This window comes from Crocodylus siamensis, chromosome 11 (genome assembly GCF_052110815.1).
Source record: "Crocodylus siamensis isolate JL-2025a chromosome 11, ASM5211081v1, whole genome shotgun sequence".
Classification (NCBI taxonomy): Eukaryota; Metazoa; Chordata; order Crocodylia; family Crocodylidae; genus Crocodylus; species Crocodylus siamensis.
Genome location: NC_143405.1, coordinates 24,113,845 through 24,124,339, shown reverse-complemented (window position 1 = coordinate 24,124,339; position 10,495 = coordinate 24,113,845). Strand labels below are relative to the sequence as shown.

Sequence of the window (10,495 nt, the reverse complement as noted above, 5' to 3'; positions counted from 1 at the left end):
CGAGCCAGCCGGATTAAAAACAGATGGGACAGAAGGGCCCGCGCTTCAGGGCAGAGGGAAACGGGCCGCTCTCCCGTTTATGAGAGGAGCCGAGACTTTCAGGCACGTGTTCCATTAACAGCAACCAGCCACTGGCATCACCCCGGCCGGCTCTGCTTCTCTCTGGCACGGCTAACAAGAGATGCACAGACATCCCCCAGGGCAGGATTTCAGTTGCGCATGTCAAGCAGCACCTACTCCTGGCCTCACAGGGAGCAGGGCCCATCCCTTGTCAGCGGACTTGCCCTGTGCCTGAGGAAAGGCACCTGTGCTTGCGCGCTCACTCTCCAGGCAGCATTAGCCCAAGTGATAAAGCACGGCCTGAGCCAAGTCATGCTGAAAGGGTAAGGGGCTGGGGCTGCAGCGTGAGCTAGGAGACCCAGAGGGTCCAGCCATGTCTGTGTTCTTTTCTCCTTGGGAAGGTGGTTGCTGAATACTTCTGCTGCTCCCCATGAGATTCATTTCCAGCAAACTATGATGTTAGGATCATTCTCAAGCCTTTCATCCAACTCCCTGTAGCTCATTCCTGTGGAGGAAGCACAGAAGCAATAATTCAAGAACCAGACTATTGAGCGCACACATGGCACTACCCATTAGTCCATATGCCCCGCTTCAGTATTGTCCCCATTATTACACATGGGGATACACAAGCATGGAGTGGGAATCAGAATCCAACTCCCGGCCATGCCCAAGCCACTTGGTCATTCATCAGCTCAAAAAACAGACAACTCATAGGTCCTAGACTTTAGGTCTCCTTACCCATTACAGCTTTGCCACATTAAACGGCCTATGGTGGTGCTCTACATGAGAAAGACCATGCAGTTCAACATCTATCCATGAACACTATTTTAATATTCAAGAAAGGACAAGGGAAAAAAAACAAGGGTCACATGGGTTCTGTTAAAAGGATTCCCTGAGTTAGACTCTCCTGGAGCCCCAAGATCGCACTCTCCAGCCCAGCACTAAGGTCAAACAGCTGCCTCAGTTATGTTTCTCAAAGCTAGATGACTTCTCCAAGATAGCAGACTAGATTGCTAGTCTGCAACTAGCAACATCTGTATATCCAAATTACAGTGAGAGAAGCAGAATAGAAGCCCTTCTGTGAGAACAGCATCTAGCACAATGAGGTCCTAAGCCATAACTGAGGTTCCTAGGTTTTTCCAGTTGGAGATCTCAGATTGCAGACATAGTGCCCATAGACATGCACACAGACCTGAGTTTCTGGAAACGTATTTGCATGTACCTGTTTTACAGCAGATCTCATCATAACTGTGGCAGCCTGTGTACAGCCGTGCCGGGTGACTCCTCTCTTCCCGCACTATCTTCACAGGATACTTCTGGAGCCTTCGGATAAGGTCCTTCATCAGGCCAAACTGGATAAGCTTCCTGAAAGAGATGGAAGAACAAAATACTCACAGAAGGGCTGTGGTCCTGGGAAAAAAAGTGCAAGTAGATGGGGCTTGGAGCAGAAGCCTCAAGTTCCTTTCACCACAGCTGCCAGTGAGAGCTCTGCTGAGTCTCAACCCAGCTCATCCTCTCAGCTGAGCCTGGAGTCTATTCAGAATGCCGAGCCTATGCCATACAACAGGGCTGGTGGTCCCAACCTAGCAGTAAGGGATGCATGGCTTTGTGGGAATTAATTCTGCAGTCAGTCTGACAGGAAAAGGCTCAAGAGGAATCTGAGGCAGGACACCCAAACTCTGATGAAGTTTCACTTTGTGACCCCCAAATGAGTCACTTCATTGCTACACTGTTCATGAGGATTTGAGGCTGCTGCCTGCATTCCCAAGTCAGTATCATTCAATGGCACCCTCACTGACAATCAGCAATGACATAGCCTCATCCCAAGGGCTGAATTCTCAAAGAGAAAGCATCATCAGACCTTTCATCCACTCGCTGGAGCTGGAGGGTGTAGCGGGAGATGAGATCCCGCACAGTTGTGCCAGGGCTTAGCCCACAGTAAAGCTGGAAGACGTCTCTCAGACTGGCTCGTTTGTGACCTATAGGGAACAAAGCCATTGCTGCAGTCCCTAGTGCCAGGATGCAGGATTACCAGTCTCCTCATCAAAGCAATGATTATGACTTTCCCTCTCAGTGGTGAGATTTTTTTCAAGCCCTTGATCACTCTCATTGCTCTTCTCTGAATTCTCTCTAGGTTTGCAACATCCTTTGTGAGATGGGTGGCCTCTGCTCCAAAAGCAGCCTAAATGACTGTTATAATGCAATTGGAATCATTAAACATACCCCCATCCCCACTTTTGCTGCAGATACATAAAGCAGATGTTGTCACTTAACTGTCTACTATGATGTCCAGGGAACCAATTTAGAAACCAGCAAGTATGATTAACAGTTTTTGCTTTAATGCAAATGCAGTGGGTATTGTGCATTGTATTAATGCTGAATGCTTTTTCCTGTCTTATGACCTACTCATCTGGCTTACTCAGGTCTCCCTGAAGTTCCTCACAGTTCTCTCTGGTTCTGACCAACCTAAGTAACTTTGTCATATGCACAAAACTGGCATCTTTCTGTTGATCCTTTCCAGATCATTAGGCTAGGCAGTAGGAGAAATTCTCTCATGAGTAGTAAAACACTGGAACAGGCTGCCCAGAAAGGTTGTAGAGTCTCTATCCTTGTAGGTTTTTAAAAGCCGGCTGATGCCATCTGGGATGATACAGTTGGGAGATGGTCCCACTTTGAGCAGGTGGTTGGACTACATGACCACCTGAGGTCTCTTCCAACCCTGATTTTCTGGGCTTAACACAGAATCATAGGGCTCCCAGGTGATGACTGTTGGTTAGAAACAAACACGTGAAGAATAAAACATTGAAATGTTAATTCCCTAGCCTTTACTACAGCAGACTTTGGAAGGAACCTGGAAGTCATGATGGGCCAGGGATCATACTATCTCTGCTCACATCTAGGTCAATTCAAGCCCACTATACCTTGCTTGGTGACATAAGACAGACATTCTTCTTGGAGGCATTTATCATCCACCAGGTCCTGGACTTTAGGTGTGGTGCAGTATACGTTTGAGTACTGGAAGGAGGGGAGGAAAGTTGGGGGAAGTGAGAGAGAAAGATATGAAACTCCCGTTCACCAGAAACCAAGGGGCCTTTGAAGCTCATGAACTAGAAAAAAAAAAAAGTCAAACAAAACTCTAAATGCCTCGCAAGTGCCTTAAATTCATCGGGGGGGGCAGTAGGGATTGAAGATACTCTATTTACTAGGGCACCCCCTGGAGTAACTAGGAACAATAGCCACAAATTGACGGAGAGCAGATTTAGGCTGGACATTAGAAAGAACTTCCTCACAGTAAGGGTTGCCAGAATCTGGAATGGGCTTCTAAGGGAGGTGGTGCTCTCCCCTACCTTGGGGGTCTTCAAGAGGAGACTGGACAAGCACCTAGCTGGGGTCATCTGACCCCAGCACTCTTTTCTGCCCAGGGCAGGGGGTCAGACTCAATGACCTACTGAGGTCCCTTCCAACCCTAACATCTATGACTCTATGAATGCCCCCACCATAAAAGCCTTAATAGGGGGTAAATTCAGGTCAGAAACATAAAATTCTCCATCTTCCCAACACCAGTACCTTTTAGCAGGGGCTTTTGCTCCTCCAAATTCTATGGGAAGCTACAGAGCAGTGCCCCTCTGCTCATACCAAGTTGGGTCCAGCTGTTAAAAGCAGGAATGTTCCTGCCCGTAGGTGTTACTACAAGGTTATGGGCAGAATTTTACACTGCATGCACTTTGGTGGCCATGTTCAGGAACATCAGTGGAGTTAAAGCTATCACTAAAGCTTTACAACCTTACTTTAAGGCCCTTAGCACTAGCCTGCACTACCTGAGCAGTTTCCTTCCTGGCTGGAATCTTCTAGCCATACCCACCTGCAATATGGAGACCAGAGTCACCACCCCATAATATCTGCAAGACAGGCAATAAAACACATCAGAGAGCTCTGGTTAGAAATTACATCAGCTCCACTCCATTCCCCTTCCCCCTCAGCAACACACAGGTTTCTCTATTACTATTTATTAACTGCAGGCCCATCTTTCTGCAATGCTTTCTTTATAGGAAAGAGTGCATGGAATACTTTTCCACATAAAGAGACCAGGCTATTGAAAGGATCGGACTGTAGGGCTAAAGAAAGGGGGATAAAATGAGTTCCTTGCTTCCCACTGCTTTTGCTCTTGAGATAGCACTTACAACAGGTTCTGGATGGCAATTCGCACCAAATTGAGCTCCACATCAGCTTCAGCTGAGATCTTCTGAACATGTCGAAATCCATCAATGTATGGCAGGATCTAGATAAGCAGCATGTGAGAGCCATTAAAGAGTGGAGTGACAAATGTGCAGGAGTGACCACGATGCATTGTGCTGATGGCTTTCCTAAACTGAGCTAGGGAAACTGCTGTAATGACGCTGCCAGGAGGGGGATCTTCATTCAAAATGCCTAATTTACTTCAGTGAGGATTTTTTTCCAGTGTTAAAACAAGGCAGTGTTAAATTTATTTGGGTGCCTCAATTAAGTTAAAAGAAATCCAACCATGCTAAGTATAACTTGGAAGCTAGAGTTAAGGTGACAAGACATCTAAGTTTTTGCCTTTATTTACATTTACTTTTGACCGTAACTGCCTTCACGTATTTTTTAAAATGGGATAGCAATGTCAATATACAAACCAAACACGTGAACATCTGGTACTAAGGATCCTGCAGCCAACATTGCAGCCACACATGAACAAACTACACTTTTACAGAACTGAATACCTGGGAGACCTTGGACCAAATTTTCAAATCTATCATATGTGCACAGAGGACTAATCTGCATTCAAAATGAGACCATAAAGAAGATTTTAGTTGGCGATGTAACACCATATCAAGGATACAGAGTAATCTGTAGATGAATTAGATCTATCCTATTTATACTTGGAAATGCCTGTAATTGGGGATAAGAGGTGAGAATCCCATGCCTGTTGACCTAACAGACATTAACCAGCCCTAGTTACCCAAATAGACCCTTCTTCATAAAGCATCCAAATCAAGCAAAAAGCAAATACCATTTATCATATTAGGTGGGAATGGCTGAGCAAAACGCAGCGGCAGCCAGCAAGATTTTATCCAAGGGAACCAGGTTCCAATACAGTCTCAGAAGACTGGGCTCCATACCTGAAGGCTTTTGCCTTCCTGTCTACTAAACAGCTGATTTATCAGCATCCCTCAGCATCTGAGCAAGGAGAGTAAGGAGTCAAGCTGTGGTTAACTCGCTGTTCATCAGATACCAGGTGCTGACTGCCTCCTGTCACATCTCCATTCAATGGACTGAGTTGCTAGAACAGGATCTGACCCTGTTAAATCTTTTCCCAATGTTTAGCCCACCCTTGTTAAGCACTCTGACCTGCTGGGTGGTGAGATCCCATTGGGAGTTAAAGAAGTCATCTTTGTCTTGGGTGAAAACAGGCACATCATACTCCTGCACAATGGGAGGGTCCGGCCGCAGTTCAATCACTTTCAGGTGAATGGTGTTTGACTCATCTGAGAGAAGACATAGGGAACAGAGATGCTTTAGGGAGAGAACTGCCTCTGAAAGCACTCAAAGCTCATAAAAAATACCTACCGTGTCTCTGACCTTTCCCAGCTTAAATCAGGGCTGGACATAAAAGAGTGTGTATTCTATAGTACTGTGTTCACCATTGACACCTGAAGGCAGGAATTACATGGCAAATGCCAACATCCCCTTCCACTGTCTTTGCACAACTGTTTAGTTCGATGGCAGCTACATCCATGGGCATTTAGCTTCCCAAAGTACTGCAGCCCCATTTCATTAATAAACGGACTCCCTGGTAACAGAGGCAGCCAGAGAGAAGTGCATCTTTCCCAAACCTTTGCCAAGCATATTCCCTCTCCTGTGCCCCTGCTGCCCATGAACTTCATGCTAAGAGTACTTTAGAGACCCCAAAAAAGAGCTGAGTAAAGGGACATAAATTTGGGTTTCCAAGCCCAACAGCTGCCCTCCAACAAAAAGAAACAGGTGCCACACTGGGAGGTCACCCTGCCTCAGAATTCAGAGCAATGAAAAAGCACTCACTGAGCAGCTGAGAAAGGGAAAGAGAAGGGAGCAATATTATAAATCAGTTGTTGTAACTAGCAGTAGTTACCTATTGGCAAAGTACATTTTCCTTTGGCATTTAGCTCCTCCAACAGGATGGTCATTATTGGCACCAGCTTTTGCTTACTCTCTTCATTGGAGATAAAGCCACTTTCCAGCTAGGAGAGAAGAGAGTCAGCATTACCTCCTCCCAACAGTGCTTACTGGCTGTAAGAATTTGAAACGGTGGACAGCTACCCTTGTATCTCTCCCTAAAGGTACCTTAGATCTGTTAGGAAAAAGAGGTCATAAAGACACCTCCCTGGTGTTTTTATCCTTATGGTGAAATACTAGAAAAATCTTCACTTCCTCCAAAATAACCTATACATGAGATTTCTGTAAATTCTTTAGGGGTGGGGTGGGGAAATCAAGAAATCCATTATTCAATTATTAAGATGCCTGACAGAAAAAGATGGACATATGCTAAATTTCAGACTTAGTTTTACTTCCGATTAACAGATTTAGTGGCGAGTCCTCAAGAAAACTCTCTTTGGCCATTAAGTTAGTTGAGGAGGATACGCATTTCACTTATACCACAGAGAGGCTGAACACCCATGCTGGGTATCAAATAGAATTTAACCTTAACTATGGGGTTATCACCTAGGGCTCCAAGGTTTAAGCATGGAAATGAATTTTGATCAGAATGCAACTGACACCACTTACAGTGCATGTAAGGAAACATCCCTAGTAGGACACTTTGTTAAAAGGAGTTCTAAGCAACTCCCATCTTGAAATTTAGGATAAGAGGGAAATGGAGATTTTAATGTTGAATTTCAAATGTGCCTAGCACAAAGTACTGGAAAATATTATCTCAAGTGTGTTCACTGTCTCCTAACTTAGCCATAAAGGGATGGAAGGACCCTCCAGCTGTCATGTAGTCCAACCCCCTGAACTTTATAACATTTGTTTTTATAAGCTATAATAATGAAAATGTACTACTAATGTTGAATTACCCGAGTTGCCTTGTGATAGAAGTCAAATATTGTGCGGCGATAATGTAAGCCTAAGGAGCAGTGTTAGGTTATATACGTATGACCTGACTTTAGAGCAGACAGCACAAAATTACTGAGTCTGGTTTTATACAAAGTGGACACAGAATAGTACACTGGAAACCTCTCTGACCTCTAAGGTGGTAAGATAGCCAGCCAGTTTCTTTACAATAGGCTCCAGTGCACAGGTTTCAGCTCTAGCATCACAAACGAAGCCCAGGTTGAAGAGCAAGGCATTCCGGCTGTACTTCTTGTGCTCAATACAAACTGGGCAGCCAATCAGCTTCTTTTCCATGGCAGTTCTATTACAATGAAAGAGACACACAAACCATCACTGTGAAATCATGGGGGCACCAGTTCCAACTACTTCATGAAGAATTAATCCCATTTTACTTTTTAAGCAAAAATTACAGTTTGTTTTATACGAAAAGAAACATGACCCCTCCCCAAACTCACAACACTTAATCCAAGTGCAGAACAATATATTCTAAGAATCTGTTTTTCTGAGCTGTTTACACAGATTTATGAACTAACTAAAAGCGAATCCTTTAAAAAAATAGCACTTCTGCCAGGCTTTGTCCCAAATAACCTTAACAGGATGCTTCAAACTTTCTGTATAATTCAAATTCACTGAAATCCTGTGTGGAGGTTACCGCTGAACCCTTACTTAAATTAACAACTGTGGCATCTCCTTGCTGTTACTGTATAGGTAACAAGAGAAGCCCAGTCAAGTGCTCAAGTAAATGTGGCCAAAGATAAATCAGCCCAAACTCTCAAGGAAGGGCCCATGTTCTTCGTTTTCTTGTTGCATTCCCCAAGGCCTGTGCTTTCCAGTCAGCACTGACACTTAGGGAGGTCAACAGCTCTAGTTTCAAGCAGCTCCATCCTTGTTGAAACTGCTAAGCTAAAAGCTCTCGACTGCACCTCTAGCACTGGCTAAGGATGACAGACCTGGATACAGAAAGCTTCTGCTTATCTACAGCAGAGCTACAGCCCAAGCAGTAGCAAAGCAAACTTCTCCCAACTAGTAGGCTTCATCCTTCCTCACTTGGAAGTGGAGTCACAGTTCAGTACCAATGGTCCAGTCTGGTCCATCCTCAGACTTTCCCCAAGATTGTACCAAGGGGGCCTACAATGAGCACCAGCTGTGCTGGGTTCTGCAACACATACTGTTGTCCACTGGGACCAAGAGCCACTACTTACGTCATCCAGGCCACTAGACAGCTGTCAGATAGATGGATCTGTCAGCTGTGGTGGCCTTAGAGTTGTTGGGGCCCTGGCAAGAGAGTCATTTGGAGCCCCTTAGAGGCTTAATTTTGATGATCTATAAGCAAGTTGGACATTTTCAATTTCACTCTGCCTTATCCATGAAACTTGTGAATAAGTTGAAGAAAGAACTTCCTTGCACATACTTCACCCCCCAAAAAACCTGTTACAAAATTTTGGGGCCCCCTAAAATGTGGGGCTCTGGGCAGGTGCCCAGTTTTCCCTCCCCTAAAGCTGTGACTGCTGTCAGTCTCCTCTGAGCTTGGGGGGGGGGGAAGGGGGGCAGAGAATGAAACCTTGCTCAGCTTTGCCTGGAAGCTGGACCCTTGCTTTGAGTGAATGGGGGCTATACTTACACTGTGATGAGCTTGTTCTGCAGTTCAGGTTTGGTGATGATGTACACCTGGACCGTATCAAAGAGCTCCCGGGATATGAAATCCTCTGGGACCTGCATGGCCAAAGCAGCAATGCATCACTGAGGGTAGAGCACCCAGTCAAAACCTAGCAGCAAACTAAGTGCAAGCAAAAGGGACAGTCCTTGAGGACCCTGGAAAGGAACTTTTGAAGACAACATTACAAATTATATTGTAACAATGAATCTCAGTTTAGTCCATCAAACATACAAATGGCCCAGGAGCACATTGGAGATGGGGGACCCAGCCACAGGAGGACAGTGCCCTGCTTGGAGCTCTCCATGCACAGTGTAAATGAACATCCAGGTTCCCCAACAGACTGGTATCACTGACCTGGTAGGTTATTTTAGGTCCCAGTGTTGGGTGGAATTCACTGAAGAAGATGCACTCAATTCTGCTGCTGCTCCCCATGATGCTGCTGCAAGACAGCATGTGCAGCATCAATGTCTATTAAAAAAGCAGTAAGGTAAGATCTCCTGGAAGAGATGAGGGTGAGAGAAGTCCCATCCTCCTCCCAGGAAGGACATGGAAGAAGCAGCACACACCAGAGACTGACCTGGGTTTAATACCTCTGAAACCCAAACTCTGAAGTAAAGTTACAGCAGTGGTAAGTCTGGCTCTTTTGATCTAAAGTCTGTGGTCGTCATTCCTGCTTTTGAACTGGCCCAGGACTTCCAGGTTTTAGGCATTGCCTATTTGAATGGAAGATGTATGTACATTGCTGTGGGGGCAGGAACTGGATCCCATGGCCACCCCTGCCCATGGCCTGGCCCGTGGCTGACCTGTCAGGCAAGCACGAGCTGTGCCACTGCGGTTTCTAAGGGTAGGACAGCCCACACTGGCTCCTGGCCCCAAGCCTGTCTGTGATAACACAGGCACTGACCCAAGCAACTGGGCACATCACATCTCAGCCTTAGCCTGGCACTGGCCCCAAGAGCCATCATGCACCAAGCAGGTCTTTGCTTCTCCTTCCTGCTGTGCTGCTGCAGCCTTTCACTAGGGGCCACAGGTCTGTCACCTGCCCCACTGTGGCCAGTGCTGTCAGGTCTTAAACATGAAATTATCATATTGGAAGATCAACACAATCACATTTGCTGAAAAACTACTGTACACAGAAAACACATGCAAATAAGTCTCATTTACTTTCTATTGCCCACTGTAAGTTGCCAGTGAGTGAGCAGGCACCGGGTCACTACAGCTGAAGCATTTCTTTATTTCGAAGCCAGCAGGCAGACCCGAGTGCTAGCAGCAAGCCCCAGTCAGTGAGGGATCCCTGAGGGTTTTGCATCAATAACGGCCTCAAAACTCCCCGCACGTCTTGAGCACTTTAACTATTATTGATCGTGCATCGCACGAGTGTTGGAAGTACCCTGCAAATGCAACCATTCCCGCGCACCTGGCAGCGCTGCCGGCCCCGCCACCGGTGGGCGCCCGCTCGGTCGTGCGGCGGGCCGGGCTGCCCCCACGTCCCGGGCAGCAGCCGCACAGCCACAGCGGCGCAGGACGACGGCAGACGCCAGCTCACCTCCGCGTCGCTCCAGCAGCCTCGCGTTTGTCTGCGCAGGCGCGGCTCAGCCACCCGCTCCTCCCGCATGCGCAGTAGGGCCGAGCGAAGGACCCTCCCCCAGCCGCTCGTGTCACGTGGTG

The 10,495-nt window shown here is 46.6% G+C and overlaps 1 protein-coding gene across 5 annotated transcripts; it reads right to left on the bottom strand.

Annotated features, from left to right (window-relative positions):
• Positions 1-38: 38 nt before the first annotated feature.
• NPRL2 (NPR2 like, GATOR1 complex subunit) lies at positions 39-10,447 on the bottom strand. 5 transcript variants are annotated; one of them, XM_090022323.1, is made up of 12 exons: positions 10,374-10,447; positions 9,182-9,295; positions 8,792-8,883; positions 7,303-7,471; positions 6,191-6,299; positions 5,431-5,567; positions 4,242-4,339; positions 3,923-3,959; positions 2,982-3,075; positions 1,922-2,039; positions 1,283-1,425; positions 39-565 (listed from the first exon to the last, which is right to left on the bottom strand). In XM_090022323.1, the coding sequence occupies exons 1-12, from the start codon at positions 10,440-10,442 to the stop codon at positions 498-500; spliced, it is 1,248 nt and encodes a 415-aa protein (XP_089878449.1). In that variant the 5' UTR covers positions 10,443-10,447; the 3' UTR covers positions 39-497. The 5 variants fall into 5 exon arrangements, with proteins under 5 accessions (XP_089878449.1, XP_089878452.1, XP_089878448.1 ...); XM_090022326.1 differs by having other exon boundaries at positions 9,182-9,266; positions 10,374-10,429; XM_090022322.1 differs by having other exon boundaries at positions 10,245-10,422.
• Positions 10,448-10,495: the final 48 nt, after the last annotated feature.